Below are 21,653 nucleotides of genomic sequence, written 5' to 3' on the forward strand. Positions count from 1 at the left end.
ACGCCTTGTTGGTTGATGGATTGTAGGGTTTAACGCGCCGATGCAACGCAGGCGATGAGGCGCGCCGTAGTGAAGGGCTCCGGATTAATTTTGACCACCTGGGGATCTGTAACGTGCGCCTAAATCTCGTACGCACGGGCGTTTTTGCTTTTCGCCTCCATCGGAAAAGCGGCCGCAGCGGCCGGGAATCGAACCAGCGTCCTCGTGCCCAGCAGCACAACGCCTTAGCCACTGAGCCACCAAGGCGGGTGTAAATACGCCTTGTAAATACATCTTCGTTTCACGTCTTCCTCTCTGTAACATTTTGGTGGCAGTTGCTAACCATATATCCATGCTCCTGCCTTGAGCCTATACGAGCGCGTAAGTGCTCACTATCGATGATACCCTACGCTCACGCTCGCGCTACACACGACTAGCCTCCTGGTTATAAGTTTAGTCGGGAAATCGACTTCATGATGTCGATGGGCGGTGGACCCTAGGTTAAATCAAGCACCGGGACCCTTGCGAAGTATCTAACCAAGCTGTACAGCCTTCCTTTGTAGCCGCATAACTGTATTTCTAGAGTGGATTTCAACTTTTAACATCTACGTATATAAACTGCACTCCGCTGTCGCTCCAATTCCTCCCCATAGCGCTGCGCTGGCGGCACGATTGCTGCCTAAATATTTTGATGCCTGCTGCTGCGGTGTTGCTAATTCACTGCAAAAGCTATAATGTTTGACAACTGTATTACCTTTGATGAAACTTCATAAAAATATTTAGGCGACGAAATTGAAACTTTGAAAACTTCCCTTTGCGGCAGACGTAATCAATTCGTCAATTTTGATGCAAGCCTAGGTTTATCCGCCGTGTAAAAGCACGCACCACGTCGAAATATAGAGTTACGCGTACAGTTAAACCTGTATGTAAAGAAGTTGATAAAAATTCAAAATTTTCGTTACATGCAGGTTTTCATTATATGCAAGTTTCGATTTAAGGCACCCGTAAATGAAGCCGAAACTAAATCAGAATACTTGACATCAGGGACAGTGAACTCTCCCTTCAAGAATTTATTTCAGAGTGAAAAAAATGCTCTATTTGCGGCTTCTGCTTTTCCACGAAGTTTTTCAGTACACGGCAGTCCAAAGAATCAAGGTCACTTATACCCCTGTATTCGCAAGCGTAACGTAACTATCAATTTTGCCTTTTGACACTCTTCGCTGCTTTAACCAGTTTCAAGGAGCAAACGTGTGCTGAAAGGGCGCCTTTTTGCGAACTTGATGCTATTTAATTGTGCACTCAAACTTTTTGAGAAGGTGCTAGCTGGGATGCTGTACCGAACGACAACGTTGATCCTACTTGCCTGCGGAGACGGCACCTGAAATTGCGAGCTTGTCTTGAAAATACAAATCTTTTTGTTTTCTAGTAGCAGAACTCATCACCAACGAACCTACACCTCAGAAATCAGTGGAGACGCGCGAATATACTCACCGACAGTTGGGCCTAGCACCTAAGCGACACCACACTCACATTGGAAACACACGGTAGTTTGCAGCGCGGGCAATGTTCGCTAAATTAGTGCATATCTCCAGCCAATTTTTCAGAAAAAGTGCAAAAAACGATGGCTCATCAGCGTAGCGAATTCGTTACATGAAGGTGTAACTGTTGCCATGCCTTCGTTATATAGAGGTCAGGCCGAAAACGCATCGTTTTCAATGAGGCTGGCAATGGGGATTTGAAAAACTTTGTTAAATCCAGGAATTCGTCACATGGAAGTTAGTTACATCCTGGTTCAAATGTAATTGAAATGACTCCTTTTTTCCCATTTTGTGCCTTGCAGACATTGTGCTAACTCAAAGCCCGAATTCTTCTCACAGGCAAGGGCAAGACGATTAGGAAGTATTCGAATCCTTATAATCAGCCGAAGCGCAATGTTTAGCCTCCAATTACGCGAACTTCGTTTAAAACCTTGAGTTGCGTTTGTTGTTGAAAAGCTGCGTACCCATATTTTTCCCATCATCGTGTGCGGCGTAAGGGGGGGGGGATCGAGCCGTTCAGCGCCCACTTTGTTGGCGCCTATGCCATCGAGCTAATTTGAAACGAATCATCCGATCTCAGTGTCTCCCTGTTACTGTTATGACGGGGTCTGGGACATTTCGGTGAAGCACGTTTCGGCGCACGGGCTTTCCGATGCACGGACTTCTCGGTTCAAAGGCATTTCGATGCGAAAACATTTTGAAGAACAGATATGGTTACTCGTAGTGTGCTCCTAACGTGCCACGATGGAAGAAGACAACGACGGTAGAAAACGACGACGAAGCGTTTGAGTACGCAAGCAGTGCACGTGCAGTTTTCTGGAAACAGCGGTAATAAGACAACGCCAGCGGTGCGCTAGCTGTCTCGAGCAGGTCATGTAAAATATATTTGTTGGTACTAGCCACCTACTTCGGTCTGGTTCTTGTATGCCTTATTTGCTTTGAACGTATTGTTGTATTTTGATTTTGGTAAATCATATGTCGTGAATGACTATTTACTGCACTTACTGAATTTTTTTATTATATTAATGCCGCGTTTCAAAAGTTTATCTTACGATTTGTGTCCATTGTTAGGTTTTTCTTTAACACACTTCAAGCAACACCTATTATAAAGCAGATATATTTTACTCGTTGCGGCTTAGGCGATCAGGCGAGAAATTACGTAATCGTATTCGTAATAGTGCTCAAGGCTGCAGGGGTAACTCGCTTGTTTAAAGCATACATGTACGAAAAAAAAAAAACAACCCTTTTTTGTAGTTATGTGACCACACAGTTATTCCGTACGCCTCAGCCGGACTGGTTAAGTTGCCCACAATTCTTTTTTCATCGAAGCATGATATTTCTGACTAGTGAATCAAAATGTTTAAGTTCTAGTTTACAAAAAAAAAAAAATGCCACTGGTGTTTTTTACAAATTTTCTCCCTACACCATTCGTATTTCATGTTTGGTTATGAAGCGTTCCTTGATCCGGGCATCACGATCAGTCTCGTTCAAAGTCAATCTTGTTCGCGAGTCCTCTTCATTCTGTTCGTTGAGACGAGCAGGTAAGGCTGTCTCAACACCCTCTCTATTTTGCAGAGGGTGTTGGCTGTCTTCACTTTGCGATGTAAAAGGCGAACTTCGCGGCGCTGTCCCCAAGGGCGGGTGGAGAAGTTTCCCGTCGCATTGTGCGACGTTCCTTTGTGTAGCATCCCCCCACGGCTTTTTGTTCATTCAGACAGGTTTCAGCCGCAGACAGCGGCTGCGGAAAGTTGCTTGGAGATCCACTGCCTTCTCGCTCCATATGAGAGGGAAAGAAAAAAGGGGAAGGGCTCAAGGGGTCTTTTCTCGCCACTGCCGACCCCGTGCACACCCAGCTCCAGTAGTTACACCGGATCGTTTACCTGGAACACTGCAGTTGTAGACGTATGCTTGTTCAGTCGTAGCCTGTTCGATGGTGTCATATCTTTCTCCGTGGTCTGTCCAACCGAGACCCGTTTATCGCTGGATATTCAAAACGAAGCGCCAGAGGCGGCGTTTGGGCAATGTAAGCGACATACAAAGAAGGTGTGCAGGAGCAACTCGTGAGTATTTTCTTGCTTATAGGCCCGTGCACACTTGCGACGAACAACGCGATTTCTGTCGCGGCGACAAATTGGCCGAGACCGAACGACAAAACGGATCGCCGGGCGGCAAAAGTTTCCGAAATCGCGTCTCATCGTCGAAAGTGTGAACGGGCCTTTGAACTATATAGTAAACAGTATTGATGGAAGAATCGATGTTACGGGTACGTTGCATGGAAATGATTTTTGCGCGCTTTGTGCAAAGCAAAGTGAATTCGGATAACTAACCTCGCCCACACTCGAATGATCTTCACTTCAGCCGGGCAAGTGAGGTAGCGGCTTGGGCACGCGAAACAAAATAATGTGCGTGTCACGTTAGTTCGCTGTGCGAAATTTTGAAAAAAAAAAAAGCATTACATTTGCCCCTAATTGCCTGGCGATGCGATAATTATGTTGGGAACGCCGGGGTTCCTTAACGTGAAAACAAAAAAAAAAAAAAGGGGGGGGGGTGCAGCCAGTGCAGCTACTTCGGAATGCAGTCGATACAAATGCAAACGAACAGGTCAGAATGCACCCCTTGGTAGCCTATTTTGCTGCTGGTTAACGTAGACGGTATGACGGCGTACCTATCGCAAAAAGTTCGTCAAACTTCTGGGCTAGTGTTAAAAGCTGCAAACCTGAGCCGTTTGTCGTAGCTCGATCTCTTCGCTGGCGATGCAACCAGACAACCTGCGTGACTATATAGCCAACTTTGTTAGAAGCACGACCGGCTTTATAAATTTATAAAGCCGGTCGTGGTTAGAAGGGGCACTTTGAGGGCTGAAGGTGTCACAGAGGGTGGGAAAAAGTGCGCTGTTCGAGTACATGCGTTCGTTTGCGACTTACATTTTTGAAATGCATTAAAGCAGCATAGCGCGTTCTTGAGTTGTGAGAAATGCACCCCAAAAGGCTGGTAAATAGCATCTGGTAAAGAGTCGAAGTCACTTTCATTGCAGGCTATGGTTTTCAAGATACCCTCAAACCAGGAAAGCCGCGGAGTTCATCGACGATGAGTGCCAATCCCGAGACCATAGAAACTGGTAAGTAAATATTGTGTAAATGGCTAGCGGGTTTAGCGAATCAAAATGGAAAAGCGAATTCAATCGATAACGCACAGCACAACAGGAGCTGGAATGACCAGGGCAGGTGCCACTTTCAACTAAGCCGATAAAGATCCGAAGGGGGGAATTGGGGTTAAGAGGTGTGGGAGGTACTTGGTCATGCTAGCGATCACCCACTCCCTCTAAAGGGAACCGTTCCGCCCAAAAGAGGTCACTCTGGATACAGAATTTTGCCTGCTGCGCGTACTTTATCAGAAGTTTGGAACCAACACGCTTTCATTGGGGCCGCATTGATCATGCACAGCCGTCGTTCGCCGAAATAAAACCGACATGCTTCGAGCAAAAAGGCTAGTTCTAGTACTGTTCATCGGTGGTGCGGTTTCGAACAGCTTGAATCAAAGGCTTTTACAGCCGTGGTTCCAGGCGCTCTTCCCAACTTTTGAAAAATCCTGTAAATGCTCAGCAGTGATGAATAACAGGGTGCGTTATATATGACGAGGTAACAACGCCGAGCGTGAAAAAACAAAAACCATGGTTAAAGTGAACGCTAACAAATTTAGTGGCTGCAATGATACGCATGGCTTTGACTGAAAAACAGAACCTTCCTGCATTCGTGCAAATAAAAAAAAAAAAAGAAGAATGCCCGGGTTGTTGTAAAATGCTCAAATTCTTCCTCCTTTCTTCCCCTAGCCTGTTCCAAGCATGTATTAAACATGTCACACAACTATTTTCAGTGCTGAGAAAGACTGATTGATTGATTGTGGGGGTTTAACGCGCCGACGCAACGCAGACGATGAGGCGCGCCGTAGTGGAGGGCTCCGGATTAATTTCGACCACCTGGGGATCTTTATCGTGCGCCGAAATCTCGTACACACGGGCGTTTTTGCTTTTCGCCTGCTGAGAAAGACTAGGATCGAAGTTGTTCGTTTATGAGTTCCCACTTTGGTTCCCTTTATTACGTAAGTAAACTTGGACCATTATACACATTCGTGTTTAATGGGTGTTTCTTTTGTGTGAACCATCTGTAATACCTCAGTAGCACTTTGTGTTCTTTTTTAGGTGAAAGATCTGCCGGACTGGAGGAGCAAACGTCGCTTCTACAACCAAGCGAATTTTCAGATGGGTTGTTTCGATTGAGGTAGCGGTCATCTATATACAGTTGGACAGGAAGAAAAGAAGAAAAAGGTCCGAGAGGTTAGTATCCGTTCCCGAATAGTATTTGGTGAGTGTAGAAAATTTCTGAGAGCGTATTTTGATTTGTTTTAGTAGTTCAATTTATGAACTGCTATGCAGCCCATAACTAGTCGCGCCCTATGCTTTCCAGCTGCTGCTGGTGTGACGCAGGTCACAGTCGATAGCGGGCCACATCATTGGTGACTGGATCCACTTTGCGAATATTGGGCTTACAGGAACCCACAAGGTAAGCAATAAACTAATATTCTCAAAATTTAATAGTGCATTTATATTTAAATGATTTTCATCCTAATCTCTGCCTAATAAAAATACATGAACAATGCAGAAGACACGACACTCCGCTAGCGAGCGACTTTGACGAATAGTCACTAACCTGTATAGGTTACTGACTCGGGAGATTCAAGTTGGGAGTCAGGTGACCCAAAATTTTGTGCGCTTGCTTTCTTCTGGTCATATGGTTAGCACGAGTTGCTGCGTAGCTCCTTGTTCAGTTACTCTCCTTTTAGTGCGTGCGTGTGTGCATGTGCGTGTGTGTGCGTGTGTGCGCTCGTTAACTAAACAAATCCTTAGGCGGCGACTACTTTTTCGCGCAAAAACCGCCTACTGCCGCAGCGTACTGAAGTAGGAATTGTTTGCTTTTTCCACACAGACGCAGCCAGCCCCTGGATGGAGCCTCCTCTCCTGCACAGCAGCAGCAATGGAATGTAAATAAAAAAAAATGTTGTAACCATGCAAAAATAAAATTTTATTTGAAATTTAACTTTTCCTTGTTATTTTGAAAATGCTTTAAAATATATCGTAACTGCAAACGTGGATAACAGAAACAATGCTCCACGATACACATTCCACACGTTTGGCAAAACGTCACTGTAACGTTCCTGGTCCACATTCTGAAAAGGTTTTGCAACGTTAAAAGATTGTTTCAAGCGTGTTTTCTGCAACGTTAAGTAAATGTAAATCCAACATAATTACTATGTTGTCGAAATGCTTCCTCACAGTTCCAATAATGTTTGACGAAACGTTACTGTAACGTTTTTAGTTGTTCTTAAAATGTTTTGGTAGGGTGCTTCTGCAACGTTAGGTAAACGTAACTCCAAAAGTATTTATATGTTGTAGAAATGCTTTCTTACTGTTCGCATAACGTTTGGCGAAATGTGATGTAACGTTTTACATTGTTTTTAAACGTTTTTTGAACGTTATTAGCTTGTTCGCTGCAACGTTAGGGAAATGTAACACTAACATTAATAATATGTTGTAAAAATGTTTTGTGGACGTTTAAATAATGTTTGACAAAACATTACTGGAACGTTTTTGATAACATTAGTTAAACATTTAAAAAAAATGACATTAAGAACATTGCTCTAACGTTAGCACCAAACAAAAAAAAATACGTTCTTCTAATGTTTTGGTGCTACTTGGGGGTTTGCACGATGTTTGAAGTGTTTAGACGTTTAGCACTGAGGATCTTCAAGTCGGGGTTGTAGTCGTGGACACTGTCGAACATTTTCTCGGCGTGTCTTCTTCCGGAATATTGAATATGACGCCTGTGACCGCATTGGCAGGCGCTGAAACGTGGGCTGCTACTTCGTAGCTCTGCCCTCGGAGCGCAAGGAAATTAATTGCAGCGTACTTGTGGGCTCGTTCTTCCGAAGGGGTGCTTACCAGAACATAGTTTGATACGTGATCAATCTGGATTTGGTCCATGCGGTTTGACGCAATGCCCGCTTGATGCATCACGGTGTCGGCCACAGTAACTTGGGAGACAGACTTGAGGTCGAGTCCGCCACGAGGGCGAAGAACGATCTTGATGTCAGTGCTTGGCAACGGAAGGGCAGGTGGTTGCCGGTGGAAGGGGCGTTGACTTTTCTCCCGATGCAGTGAGCCGGCAGGTTCGGCTGACCCAGCGGTGGCGTGCAGAGCGGCTTGTCGTCGTCGATCGGCGGCCCATCCGGGTTCTTGCAATTCTTCTGGAGAAATTTCTTCTTCTCGAACGGCGTAGTATTATCCAGGGCGGTTCTTCACTAACCCGGTTATAGCGAACTGCAATATGCGTCACGATTAGTTCGATATATCAAATAGTTCGAAATAGCCGAACCCACCTATAACGAGTTCATTGTTACGAGTTCGCAATACGCGGGAATCCCCTTGCAGAAACGAACAAAATAAAGTATGTCATTACCATACATAAAACACTCGATTTATTACAAATAATAAAACTATTTTCCGCCTTCACGCCTTACCTGCCTACTTCCAAAAAAGGGGGTGATTTTGTTTTCACTTTCGTTTTGGCAGCGTCAACTAGCACAGAATTCTTTACACCTGTTTGCACCAGTTCGAATCCGTGTCCTTCAATATCGAAGAAATATTGGCGGAGGACATCGACTGCCGGAAGCAGTTCATGATTAAGCGTCGGACCGCTTTCACTCACGACATCCTCCACCTCCTCGGTGCTTTTCATCGGCATTACGGCGGTGCTGTTGACGGTGTCCACATCCGAGGGACTTACAATGACGGCAACGTCGTCGTCGACAGTCAGGAAATCTTCGAAGGACACTAGATCCTTTCGGCACAGTATCGGGAAGGTTGGCGAGCTGCCGTCTCGGTCCGGACTCACTGACTGGGCAGGTTCCGTCGTGAGTCGGATCCGCGCGTCGGAAAGAGTTACGGAAAGTTTCGGGCGTCATGTCACTCCATACGAGGAGCAATATGTCTCAGTCGCGGCCTCTGCTCATCGTGGCCAATGAACATCTTAATCGCCGCTCCGAGACCATGCATTTTGGCGGCCATTCTAGGCACGCCGAGTTCGATATATCAGATGTGAAGTTCGTTATAAGGAATATGTTTCGCGTGTATTTCCGTAACTGACTTATTTTTGTTCAATATAAAGCATAATTCGCTCTATCCGGGTTCGTCGGGTTTGACTATATCGCGAGGTTCCCTGGAACGTCGCGGATCCCGTGGCGCTGGTCAGGCCAGTGGTAGATGGTTTTAGCCGCTAAACAGAAGGGTCGAACACGGAGCCGATGTCACTCGCGTATGCATCGCTTGGCCCCCTAGCGGCCTATACCTACCCCCCCCCCCCCCCCGCTACCCCGCTAGCGGCGATGAGGCGCGCCGTAGTGGAAGGCTCCGGATTAATTTTGACAACCTGGGGATCTTTAACGTGCGCCGAAATCGCTTACGCACGGGCGTTTTTGCTTTTCGCCTCCATCAGAAAAGCGACCGCCGGGGCCGGGAATCGAACCCGCAACGATTTATACACCCCCCCTAACCCCCCCCCCCCCCCCCAGAAAGACTTCGACACCCCCCCTAAAAAAAATGATTCCACAACCACATGCACAAGAGCCCTGTCTAGGGATTTATATCGACTTCGCAAAGGCATTCGATACCGTTTGTCATCAACTACTACTTTCTAAATTAAACTCAATAAATCTAGACGTAAATATTCTCAAATGGGTGGAGTGTTTTTTAACTAGCCGCACACAATACGTAGTTGCTAATGACTTTATTTCCACGCACTGCTCTTTTACGTCTGGTGTGCCGCAAGGTTCTGTCTTAGGTCCCCTATTCTTAATTTATATTAATGAATTGCCGAACACACTATCATCAACTATTAGACTTTTCGCGGACGACTGCGCAATTTGCAGAGAAATTTTGAATTCCGCCGACTAAAGTGCACTACAATCTGACCTAAATAAGATTTATACGTGGTGCGATACATGGTTAATGAAACTGAACACAAATAAATGCAAAGCAGTGCGAGTAACCCGTCAAAAAAGTAATAGTACAGCGTGCACTTACATACTCAACCAAGACCCCCTAACCGAAGTGTCATGTTACAGATATCTTCGCGTGTACATCTCGGATAACCTTTCTTGGCAAACACACATCGAACATATCACAAGTGACGCTAACCGCATGCTCGGTTTTTTCGGCGAAATTTTGCTCTTGCTTCCACAGATATAAAACTCGTTTTTTATAAAACTTTTGTTCGGCCAAAGCTCGAGTATGCGTCGTCGATCTGGTACCCGCATATCAACTCATTACTTCATGATATCGAAGCTATCCAGAATCGTTCCGCACGCTTCATATTATTTAACTATCTTCGTACGGCTAGCGTCCCTTCCATTAAATCTACTCGTAACCTAGTTGATCTGTCTGTTCACAGGAAAATATCACGACTTTGTCTTTTTCCTAAAATTTATCACGCCAATTTAACGCTCAATTATTTTTCCTCCCACTTATCATTCGACAAGAAACGACCATCAGTTCAAGGTTGGCGTACCCAGCAGCCGGACAAACTGTTATTTCAACTCATTCATTCCTAAAACCAGTTCTGACTGGAACCACCTCCCCACCTGCATTGCTTCAATAATCAATCCAGTCAATTTCAAGGGGGCTATTAGTGGCATGGCCATATTACCTGAATTTTCTTTCTTCCTAATACTGTTTTTCCGTGAATTCCGCGGTTTTGTGTAAATCGTGCGGTGTTGTTTCCGAGTATGGCAAAGGTTTTATCAACCTTCTGATTTTTCCAGGGGGGTAAAGCGAGCTCCGAGACCGTACGAATCGTGGGCGCTGACATGATACAATTTCCATGGTTGCCAGATCAATTGTATTCAGTCTTCTAAAAAATTGTTCCGTAATTACTTAACTAAAACAAATAATTGAAGCAAAATAGTTACAAATAATTCCTTCAGTACTTAAAACTAGCTTTATAAAAAACTTTTAGTGTAATTAAGCTCTTATTAGCGGTGAAAGAGTAACTGTGTAGTTCAGTTTTGGTTTCGATTTTCTTTAAGTGTGCTATGAAGTGGCGAGGCCCTTGCGCCTGACTTGCGTAGTGTGTGTGTGCAGTCTTCAGCTCAGATCTGCGTGCGTGCAAAACGAGTACAACTGGTACAACTCGGATGCACGCGCTGAGCAAGTGCGTCCCCGGGCGCTTGCGAGGCTGTCATTCTTTTTTCACGTTAAGCACCCTATCTATTTCCCCTGAACTGACGCCGGAACAGCGATTCTGATCTGACCTTGACTACCGCAAGTTCACTACAGGCTACGGAGTGGCAGCCAGCGATCGTTCCCGTTGGAAGAGAAATAAAAGGAGCTTTTATAATCGTTCGGTTCCAGTTGTTTTATTCATGGAACTTCTTACAGCACTTCGTGCTTCGAACTTTCGCGCAAACGTTCGTGAAGGTAGAACGAAAAAATAGGTAACGAAATGCGGTTTCTTTTTTAATCAGTCAATGTTCTCTCCTCGCGCGCTCTATGAGGTAAATTACTGCCATTCAATACTGCGCATTCAGTCCCGCAAGCTTTCCCTTTGAAGTGGTGGAAAGCAGCTAGAACTTGACGAATACAGACAGAAAGGAAAACGGGACATGCCGCGGACTATATTTCGCATACTCCCTTGGCATGCGATCGACGGCGCTCTTTCGTTCCTGTGCTTCAAAGCGCCGCGACTCACCGGAAATATCAGCGTTGGCCCGTGCGATGTCGTTTTACATTGAGCTAAAGCCACAGTCAGTTCACTACACTTCGTTTCAAAAGCATTGAGCGACTCGCAAAATGTTACAGAACGGCAAATAAAGCGGCACAGCGCAAAAATGCACGGAGATCATACGGAGATTCATTTTCTGTGCACCCAGTACGGATCAGCTGACTCCTTGGCGTCCTCGCGCATGCGATCAGTCGCATTCGAGCTTGCGCGCAAGTGTTGCGTGAGCGTTGCCACATCTTGCTCAAATAGTCTCAGTACATACAAGTCGCACGTACGCTAAACCGAAAACACGTCGGTTACCTACCCACAGGAGATAAACTACGCAATGCTGTCGACGCCGCCTACACAAAATCCGCCTGGCCAGCGGTCCGCCATGTTACAATTTCTCCCGGCATGCTTCGCTAGCCGGACCCGGAAACACCGCAGTAGCACGTTGCCAGATTACAACCCATCGCTTTCGCCGTTTTTAGTAAGCAAAAGCTCATCTGGCAACATTCAAATCGTTGTATCATGTCTGCCACCGTGTGTCGTACGGTTCCAATGCATTGGCTCAGCGGCGCGCTTTCCCTCTAGAGTCAGTATATTATCTCTATGGATTTTTCCTTTCCTGTTATTGTTTATATTACTAGTTGATATGTGTATGTTTCAAATATGTAAATATGTTTCTTATGTGTAACCAAACTCCTGCTGTATTGCCTGTAGAGTGTTTGACCCCCCACTCCTCTCTGTAATGCCCATGTGCCTTGACAGTAAATAAATAAATAAATAAATAAATGAACAGACCTCGACATTGTGAGAATTTCTCCTCCGCATGGCAGCGTAGCTACCGTAGCTACCCCCACACAGAAGCAGCAAACGCGGGGCTGCCAATGCTTCGCACTGACACCCCCTGTGTATTTGTGCTAAAATATTTGCAATTGGGTTTACGAACTTCGTGCACCCCACCAAACCACACAACCAATCTACGATACCAGTGACACTGATACGGGCGCCAAATAAATTGCCACGCTTGAGACAAGGGCGGCACCCGACGAGTGCACTCAAAACTAAAGCAATTGTGTTTCACGCCGCCATCACTAGATGGCACAACCTAACTGCGTTCGTTGCGGTCGGAATGCTTCCGCGCTACCAGCGGAAAATAGCCCCAGAAAGTGACCCAGATGTGCTTTCTATTTATACTTTTACCTGGCGCTGCGGAAATAAATAATGCGACGGTTTCTTCGGTGTTGCAGCACGTAAAGTAAACGATACCGCAGGTTTCTTGGGCACTTGGTGGTTTTGAGAGCTAAACCTACCTAACGAAGGCAGGCTGTTTAGCTTCGCACTTTTTTGGAAACGTTGTTTCGTCTCTTATGGCTGCTAAATGCGGGTACAGCCAATGCAAATGATCGACGTACCAATATGAAGAGGCAGGACGAAGGGTTGTATTGTGCGAGAAAAGAACGTGATATTTCACAGCCCCGCTTGTTTCCTTTGACTAAGTAACGTCCTAGCTAGGGCAGCAGGCAAACCTGGCTGAGCGGCTACACTTTTCTCCGATCATATCCAGTACTATGGGCTAGTGATCATGCGGCTGACATTACTCAAAGGGCAGGCTAGTCGTTTCAGGCCAACGTTACTTCCGAACAGATTACATGCGCCTCGCTTGCGGTTTAAGTCCCCCGCTCTGAAGTACGCCCTAGAGTCACCCTTATTTAGTGACACTAGTACGCCCGTTTCCAAGGGAACCCCGTGCAACAGCCAGTACCGCCAATTGAAATGAATCATTTGGCCTTGCTACGGCCTAAATGACGAGAACACGAAGGTCGATGACAAATATGGGTTTATTATAAAAGTGATCTGGCGGACGGGCGACGATGATGAACCGGTATGTACAAGCGTGGAGATGAGCTTAACTTAACAGGGATGAATATGTACAGGCGAGATGCTTGGTGGGCGTGAGGGGTGATGTGGGGATAGCGCCTTACGCGTCGGAGCACTGCGCTCTTGATGAGGGTGAAGCATAGAGGCACGAGGTGGCTCACTTCTTGGCTGCCTTCTTGGGCGTGGCCTTTTTCGCCGCCTTGGGCTTCTTGGGAGACTTCGCCTTCTTGGGCGCCTTTGACTTCTTCGCAGCCTTGGGCTTGGCAGCGGCCGCCTTCTTGGGCTTGGCGGCCTTAGGCTTCTTCGCGGCCTTGGGCTTGGCAGCCTTGGGCTTCGCACTCGCTGCCTTCTTCGGCTTGGCGGCCTTCTTAGGTCCCCGCTTGGCTCCGGGGGCTTTCTTGGCTGCGGGCGCCTTGTCGGCGAGACGGAACGAACCCGACGCACCTGTGCCCTTGGAGTGCTTCAGGAGGCCCGAAGTGACGGCTCGCTTCAGCGCCAACTTGAGGTGCGTGTTCACCACCTTGGTGTCCTTGCCGACGTCGAAGTGGCCCATGATGTACTTGTGGATAGCCTGGCGAGACGAACCACCGCGCTCCTTCAGCGCCTCGATGGACTTCTTCACCATGTCGGTGTACTTGGGATGGCTGGCCGGCTTCTTCGCCTTCTTGGCACCGCCGGCAGACTTGCGGCCCTTGGCCTTCGGCGTCGCAGGGACTGGCTTCACTTCAGCATCGGACATGGTGACGGCAGACGGCAAACGCACGCACGCGAAACTGGAACTGGCGCGCTGGAGGCGGCGCGGAGAGCTGACGTACGAGTCGCGGAGCAACAGAACGAGTGAGAAAAACGGGCGAGGGCGCCCGCTTTTATAGCGGGCCTGCGGACCTCCGGGAAGGCTACAACAATATCTCGCGTTGCCGAGCGCCGCAAATGCGGCGGCTCCACTTTGAGATTGTGTTTGTTGGAAGAGAAAAACGATCGCTCGCACGTTGCCTATTCGTCTCTGCGTTTAAAAAACCTTTGCAATTCACAGCAGAGGCATCTGTCCAGATCTGAGCAAATTTTCCATGAGCTACAATGCCGGAAACATTTATAAAGCGATTCTTTTCAGCGCCTCGGTTGCAGCGAGATTGTGCGGATTCCTCGTTTTCAGCTGCAGAGTTCGCGCCTTGTCACACCGGGCACTTTTACAGGTACGAAAAAATAAATTTCAATGTTCCGTTGAGACACTTCAAGCACTGGCGGAACTTTTAACGGCGCGAATCGAGTGCGAGGAACTTGAGAAAATAGTCGGGGAAACACAGTTTTCGTTCAGCCCGCCATGTTGAGTGCTGCGCTGGCGGCTGGTAACGGTCAGTTTTCTCGTATTTTCCGCAGTTTAACTGGCAATTTTCCCCGTAAAAACTACACCGAAGCCCGGAGTGATAGTACTGCGTATTTTGACACCATGTTTTTATTGTTTGGCGGTCATTTTAAGTGGCAAAAGAGAAAATGAAGGCGGGATTCCCCGGAGCAGTGTTGCAGATTTGTGACGTAGATCGCCCCCCTTGGACGGCGAAAGCGGACGTGCAGTCGTCCAATTTCGGAGCCTTTTTGCCGCTTCATTTGGAATATTTCATCGGCTATCTGAGGTGAACTTTGCGGACGTTCCTTTTACAGCTCCTGAGCAACTTCCAGTGCGTGAAGTGCGATCTCGCACCACAAAAGTTTGCTCGTGTAGTAGCCCCTTATGTAATGCTACGGCGGTGGTCAGCGGTAAGTGTGTTTCGGCCACTTTTCGGCATTCTGTGCGCCGATTCGATTCTGCACCTTAAAAAAAGTCTGAAACCTGAAGATTGTTTCAAGTGTGGCGTTAGTGAGGGTGTTGCCGCACCAGTGAGATGTAGATAGTTTCACGTACCCAATTTTCACGTTGTTAGCAGCAGCTAGCAGCCGCCAGGCGCCGTCGCCGTGTACTGTGTGTTGGTTACCAAGTGTCCAGAAAGCTTACACTGATGTGAGCCTGAACGGAGCATGCATGCACTGATTGCTCCATGGCGCGCAACGGAATGCGAATATCACACACAGGCGGCAAAAAATGTGGCATTTTGTGGCGAAGCAAAAATGTGGCAAAGCATTAATTACGTTTGCTGCCGTAAAAAAGAGGGCACCGAAGTACTCAGCTCATTATTGTTACCTACGCGAAGGTTTATGATACTAACAGCACTGTGTTTTCTTTACTTGAAACTAATACAAATAGAATTGAGATGCTTTAAAACGAATCTATTGAAATTGTTTTAGTCGCTTCATGATAGTCATAAATATTTCGAACTAGTTAGCTGCGACTGTTTTATTAGCTTGTATAAGCCTTATACGAACTGATCGGGTGTAGGGTTTTAATAGAAACTAGTACAGTTCAGATGCCTCTCAAATATATTATTTCTCAAAATTATATTTTCTGCAAACTTGCTTCATGCATAATAATTTGGAGCTAGTGAACTAGGATTGCTTCGAGGTCACAAATATGATTAAAGGGAAGCTGAAGCGCTTTCCAAAAAATTTGAGTTAGATTAACAGTTATATAGTTTCTTGCGCGCTGATTCTGAATATCACATTGAAATTTATCGTACATGAGTCCAAGTGGCATTTATCTTGCAAAAAGCGCGGCCCCGTTTGAAAGACGCGCGCTTTTCGTCTTTTGACGCCCCTGATTGGTTGCGCCCGTCATGACGTCAAAGGAGGACACCCTTCGGCCGCGCGGGTTGTCGGAAGCATTGCGAACGATCGCACGGTTGCCTTTGCGGCAATTTAGCTTGCAGTTTAATTTTCGCACATGACTGGAAGTTTGTTTTATAATTTCCCGTGCTGTTGGTTCAATTATCTTGGAGCTTAAATTTGCTTTACACGACAGAGAACCCCAAAGCAGTGACTAAGACGTCGACTAGTGGGTTCTATCAAAATATTTTTGAATTAGGCAACCAGCATAGGGGGATTTTATACGTTATGTAATATTAGGTACTGCCTTAACTGTTTCTTAATATACACAAAACCATTTATGCCGAAGAATAATGGGCGTATTATAAACAATCTACCAGCGAAAAGCACGTACGTGCACTGCGCGAAAAAATCGCGTTCATGCGCTGTAAACGTATATGCGAGACACATCTTGCCGGTACACGCATAAACCAACAAGCAGACTCTGCATCCGCATTTCCTTTGTTCGTTGTCGCCCACCCCAGCCCCGTTACTCATCCCCGTACACAGACCCACACGCGCGCACAATTTCGGCAGCGGCGCTACGGCGCCTCCGCGATTGCTAGCTGCATTTCGATGAGTGGCGTCTTACTGCTTCACATGCATTTATTCTGAAAACACTGCAGCATACTAGTGCCTGCTCAGCATTATTGGCTGTAGCAGGGCTTGATTTTCGCTTGTGCGTTGCGCATTCTGCTACAATATTACGGCCAGCTCGTTATAATTAACAGACCAGTCGGACAAGGCAGTTACGTTGTATTTACGTTACTTTAGGTAACAATCACCAAACGTTTGTGATAATGAATCGTTGGCCTGTTTCAGCATTTCTAGATTTAAGCATTTACCGCGCTAGTCGGACAGAGGCCGTATATTTACTCTTCGCTCCTAATTTTTTTAGTATCATCATTATATATATCACCGACTATCACTGGAGCACACTTGAGGTTCAGTGACAACAAGTGTTTGCCAGGTTATAATATGCAGCCCCACGGAATCTTGGGCAAAAAAGTAGGCCCCCGCAGTCAACACAAATTATGGCACGGTGGTGGTTCGGAGTGGTGTTTTTTTTTTTTGTTTAATTCCAGACAAAAATTATCGTGACATGCATACTTGCAAAATAAGTAATCTGGTTTTCTTGGTTCTTTTACTTTGTAGGAATACTGTTTACCTCTTAGCCGGGAGAGAACTTCTATCAGGATTGGCTCCTTGTTTTATTTTCGCCAAAAAATTGTTTTTTTCAACAGTGTCCTGAGCCCATAGGGAAAGAAAACCGACGCGTTTAACGAAACAAGTATTTCCTGAATAAATGTGACTTGGTTTCTGGAATGGAATGAAACATCCCCGGCCAAAGTACAGCAGTATTCCCCATCCTTCCTAAATCTAGAATCTAATGTGAACATTCACGTCCGTCGCATCAGAAAAAAAAAAAAAAATCGCATTGGAGCGGTTTACAAAGTATTTAACGTAGTGTTGTATATTCTCTGTCATCAAGCACAGCCACCTCGGCTGTCGCTTCCGTATGTTATCAAGCATCCCGGCGTGGCATTATTCTGCTTAGGAATACGGCATGATAACGTATGCCTCGTTTGGCGTTCGTGCATACTTTTTGAACACGAAAATTGTACAAATGAGTGATAGCAACCACCACAACAACAAGTATCATTCACAAGGAAACACGGCGAAAAGAGCATGGCCGAGGCGGCCGATCCGGCCGGAAGTCCAGGTATGACGTTTTTCAGCCGGTTTTCGCCCGCGCTCTTCGGTCTTCCGGCATCGCGTGGCGAGATGGGGGCGGGGCATCGGGCCACTTTTGTTTGCTCATTGCGCCGCTTCTATTGCTTATACTGCGAAAATATTTCGTGCACATGAACTATTCAATGTGTACTTGCTGCTAGGTAACTTTTCTTTTAATTCTAAAACCGCTTCACCTTCCCTTTAAGTTAGCGATGAACCAGAATTAAGCCTCGGCTCACATACTTGAATTTGCATGCTCTTATTCTCTTAGTCACTATTGTGTTGGCTTTGTTAAAATTTTGGCAGTTTGCCCAGAAGTTAGTGCCGAAGCAGGTATAAATAATTAGATCGAGTATATCTGCAAGAAAACATGATGTGTTGAATTTTTAAGACTTAAACTCGGGGTTATATGATTTGCTTAAACGCACGAATTTTTATTCGTATATCACTAAGGCTAGTTAAAAAGGTAGGACCAAGCAATCAAAAGTTCATGTTTTGTAAAGATTGGAGAAAGTGAGCTGTAGGTTGTGAATTCTGGCAGGTTTGTTCGGTCATAACCTGGCACTCATACAGCAGGTGTTCAACGCAAAAAAACGTTCATTGTCTATACGACTGGGAACGACCAAGTACTTAAGGTTTGCCAGCGAGATGTGAAAACAAGTGAGAGTGAAACAGGCAGTTTCACGAAGGAAAAGAAAATGCAGACGAAAATAATGGTGTTATTTAGGAACAGTAAGGTGTTTTGAACAATCGCCAATTGACTATGTAAGCATGGTACCACTAACAAGCAAGTTAGCCAGTTTTTGCAAAAAGCGAAAATACCAAACGGTCGTTCGGAAAAAACTAGGTGCTCACAATTGTCAGCATACTGTACAAGCCCCTAATTCATAAGAAAAAGTACGCGCTGATGGCAATACTGGATGGTTGCCATTTAGAATAACTTTGATATTGATGGTGCGCAGAAAAGAATACATGGCGCAGCTGAATGGCCAACAAAGCAGTGTCACAAGAGCAAGAATAAAAAGAAATTTAATTCAGTAGCAGCCAGGCACGCAGAGCTGCATGTCTGTTGAATATAAAGATGGCTAGTGCAGGCGAACATCAGTAAAACATTTCACTAAGGCAACAAAGACTAAACATTTAGAGGCATCATACAGGACAATTAGGCACACTGACTTTTTAGGCTGAATAAACAAAGTATGCAAGATCTGAGAGTAGTTTGAAGAGGACAAAACAGACTAGACAAAAATTCAGAGGCTGTATTTAAAAACCTAAATTGACATTTGCGTATGGAACGACGGCACAGGTACGTCAAATCATTTCCAAAAAGTAGAAAGCAAATGGGCAAAGACCTTTTGACGACACCTAGCGCTCCTTACAAAAGTTGTCGAATTTTTCCTTTCGTCGTCATGCTTTTCCCCTTGCGCATTTTTCTTCCTCTGCTACTGTGGCTCAGCGCATATCAAGCACTCGCATCGACAAGCGTAGGAGACATTTAGTGGGAATCAGTGCTGTACACGTTCTTCTAACATCGGAACGAAAGCTCGTTCCTCGTTCCTTCCCACTTTGGAAAGGGGTTCCCGTTACAAGTTTCTATATTCGGAAAGGAACGCGTTCCAGTTAGACTTCGAACATATGTGTCGTTACATTAACGTTACATTTCATTTTTAAGTTACAATATCGTGTCGGATGACCTTGAGGAGAAATAACGTCAGCAATCTAAGAATAAGACTCACATCAGACTAGTTGGTCGTGCATCGAACTATGTATATTATATGAATATGAACACCAGCGGCGACAGATTATGTGAACATAAAAAAAAATCTAACGAAACGCTCCTGGACGATTTTTTCAGAGAACACCAGACATATTCCAGACATGCCTAAATGCAACTGCGGTGCTCAACTATAGCAAGTGCAGCACAAATGGTGCTTTGCACTTGGGTCTTCGAATGCGCAGTCGGGATACTGCGCTTCAGATGTGCAAATGGAAATGAACGAAACTAAACTTAACTAAACGACCATAAATGTCTCGAACAAGAAAGACATGGAAAGTAACAATACGGACGCGTTTAGTGAATGCTGATTCAATATTACATTATGAGTGAAAAAAAAATGTCTGGAACACATTTTGACAACTTAGAAGAGTCCTTTGTTTGAACTCGAGTTGCATCTCGATGTTGGTGTCGGACAGAAGCCCGCGTTTTTTCGTCAACACGTACTTGGCAATGCTGAAGAGCTGTTCCGCCAACGCTCTTCAGGGTGCTGCCGTGTTGTACTTGAGAATAAGTTGCTTCAGACCACCAGGCTCAGGAGACGCCTCCGCATGCGCTCATAGGCGTGTGCTAGCATGGAACCCGCGGTCACCACGGACAGTTGTTTTTTTATGTTTTTTTTGACGGCCGTTGAAACACTCTGTGGTGCCGTGCGCATAACTTCGGCCGTTGTGCTTTCGCACGCTCGAGCATCGGAGCCAGGGCATCAACAACAGAGCTTCAGAGTGTTACTCTGTCGGATTGAAAATTCACGTTCGCCTTTTTGTCGCAGCCTTGTCTCCTGTAACTTTATGCTATTCACTTAGCCATGCATTAAACAGTGTTTAGGTTTGGCCTCCAAATTCTCACGGCAGCTCACGGCAGCAGCCACCATCTTCGCTACCAGGCTCGCCATCGGTGCCCGGCTGAAGCCATGGTCGGAACCGGTTCGTAAGAATACGCGAAAATCGTCTCACTGCTATGATGCTAAGGAAGCTGGCGCAATAACTCCCAGCTAAATTCGAAAATCAATCGTCAAACCAAACCTGGCATATCACGAAACTCTGCGCGTGAGAAAGTTTACGGCGGCGCGTTCGAGCGCCATGACCGCACCGTGGGGCGATAGTGCCTGGTAGAACGTTCGATGTCAGATTCGGCTTGCAGCCCTCGGGGTGGTTGCTGTTGCGCATGAGATCAGATAGCTCCCACCTCGCTTTCAAGAATCCGAAGCTGAGAACTTGACGCCTTGGTTTTACACGCGGTGAGCGCGACGATGGTGACCCAGCGGAGACAATCGAAGTTCGTCCACTTCGGTTGGTTCGGCTGACACGGGGCAGTCACGTCTTCTCCTACTCGGCTTTCACGTTCCAATCTTATGTACAAAAGAAGAGGTCGCGGCAGAAGACGAATCAAAGGGGCGGACCACCTGTCTGATACGCATCTGCAGCCGACGTAGCGACATGGCCGTGCGCGCCCCTTACAGCCTGTCCGATAGGCCGCGGCCCGGTGCGTGGTTATTGTAGCGCAAGTACACTGCGCTACCTCGGGCAGTCTTCGCGGGGTGACCAGCTTTGCCCTTGAGCACTCAAGGGTCAAGGTGCTATAGGTCAAACCACAGCCCCTTCCTCAAGCGCCCGGCACAGAGCAGGGGCCCGATAACGAGGAGGGATACGCGCGCGCGCGCGCGCGCGCACGCACGCACGCACGCACGCACGCACGCACGCACGCACGCACGCACGCACGCACGCACACACACACACACACACACACACACACACACACACACACACACACACACACACACACACACACACACACACACACACACACACACACACACACACACACACACACACACACACACACACACACACACACACACACACACACACACACACACACACACACACACACACACACACACACACACACACACACACACACACACACACACACACACACACACACACACACACACACACACACACACACACACACACACACACACACACACACACACACACACACACACACACACACACACACACACACACACACACACACACACACACACACACACACACACACACACACACACACACACACACACACACACACACACACACACACACACACACACACACACACACACACACACACACACACACACACACACACACACACACACACACACACACACACACACACACACACACACACACA

At 46.5% G+C, this 21,653-nt stretch overlaps 1 protein-coding gene and 1 long non-coding RNA gene across 5 annotated transcripts; one reads left to right on the forward strand and one right to left on the reverse strand.

The window, feature by feature from the left end:
* Positions 1-4,564: 4,564 nt before the first annotated feature.
* Positions 4,565-6,603, forward strand: LOC144160904 (uncharacterized). 4 transcript variants are annotated; one of them, XR_013320435.1, is made up of 4 exons: positions 4,565-4,635; positions 5,716-5,850; positions 5,981-6,265; positions 6,500-6,600. It is a non-coding gene; the product is annotated as an uncharacterized LOC144160904 (long non-coding RNA). The 4 variants fall into 4 exon arrangements; XR_013320436.1 differs by lacking the exon at positions 4,565-4,635 and adding an exon at positions 5,544-5,615 and having other exon boundaries at positions 5,981-6,076; positions 6,500-6,603; XR_013320433.1 differs by lacking the exon at positions 4,565-4,635 and adding an exon at positions 5,544-5,615.
* A 6,549-nt stretch (positions 6,604-13,152) lies between these two features.
* Positions 13,153-14,057, reverse strand: LOC144160991 (histone H1.0-B-like). Its single transcript, XM_077692058.1, has one exon. The coding sequence runs from the start codon at positions 13,947-13,949 to the stop codon at positions 13,368-13,370; it is 582 nt and encodes a 193-aa protein (XP_077548184.1). The 5' UTR covers positions 13,950-14,057; the 3' UTR covers positions 13,153-13,367.
* Positions 14,058-21,653: the final 7,596 nt, after the last annotated feature.

This window comes from Haemaphysalis longicornis, unplaced genomic scaffold (assembly GCF_048455015.1).
Source record: "Haemaphysalis longicornis isolate Haplotype H1 unplaced genomic scaffold, Haemaphysalis longicornis Haplotype H1 scaffold_11, whole genome shotgun sequence".
NCBI classification, from domain to species: domain Eukaryota; kingdom Metazoa; phylum Arthropoda; class Arachnida; order Ixodida; family Ixodidae; genus Haemaphysalis; species Haemaphysalis longicornis.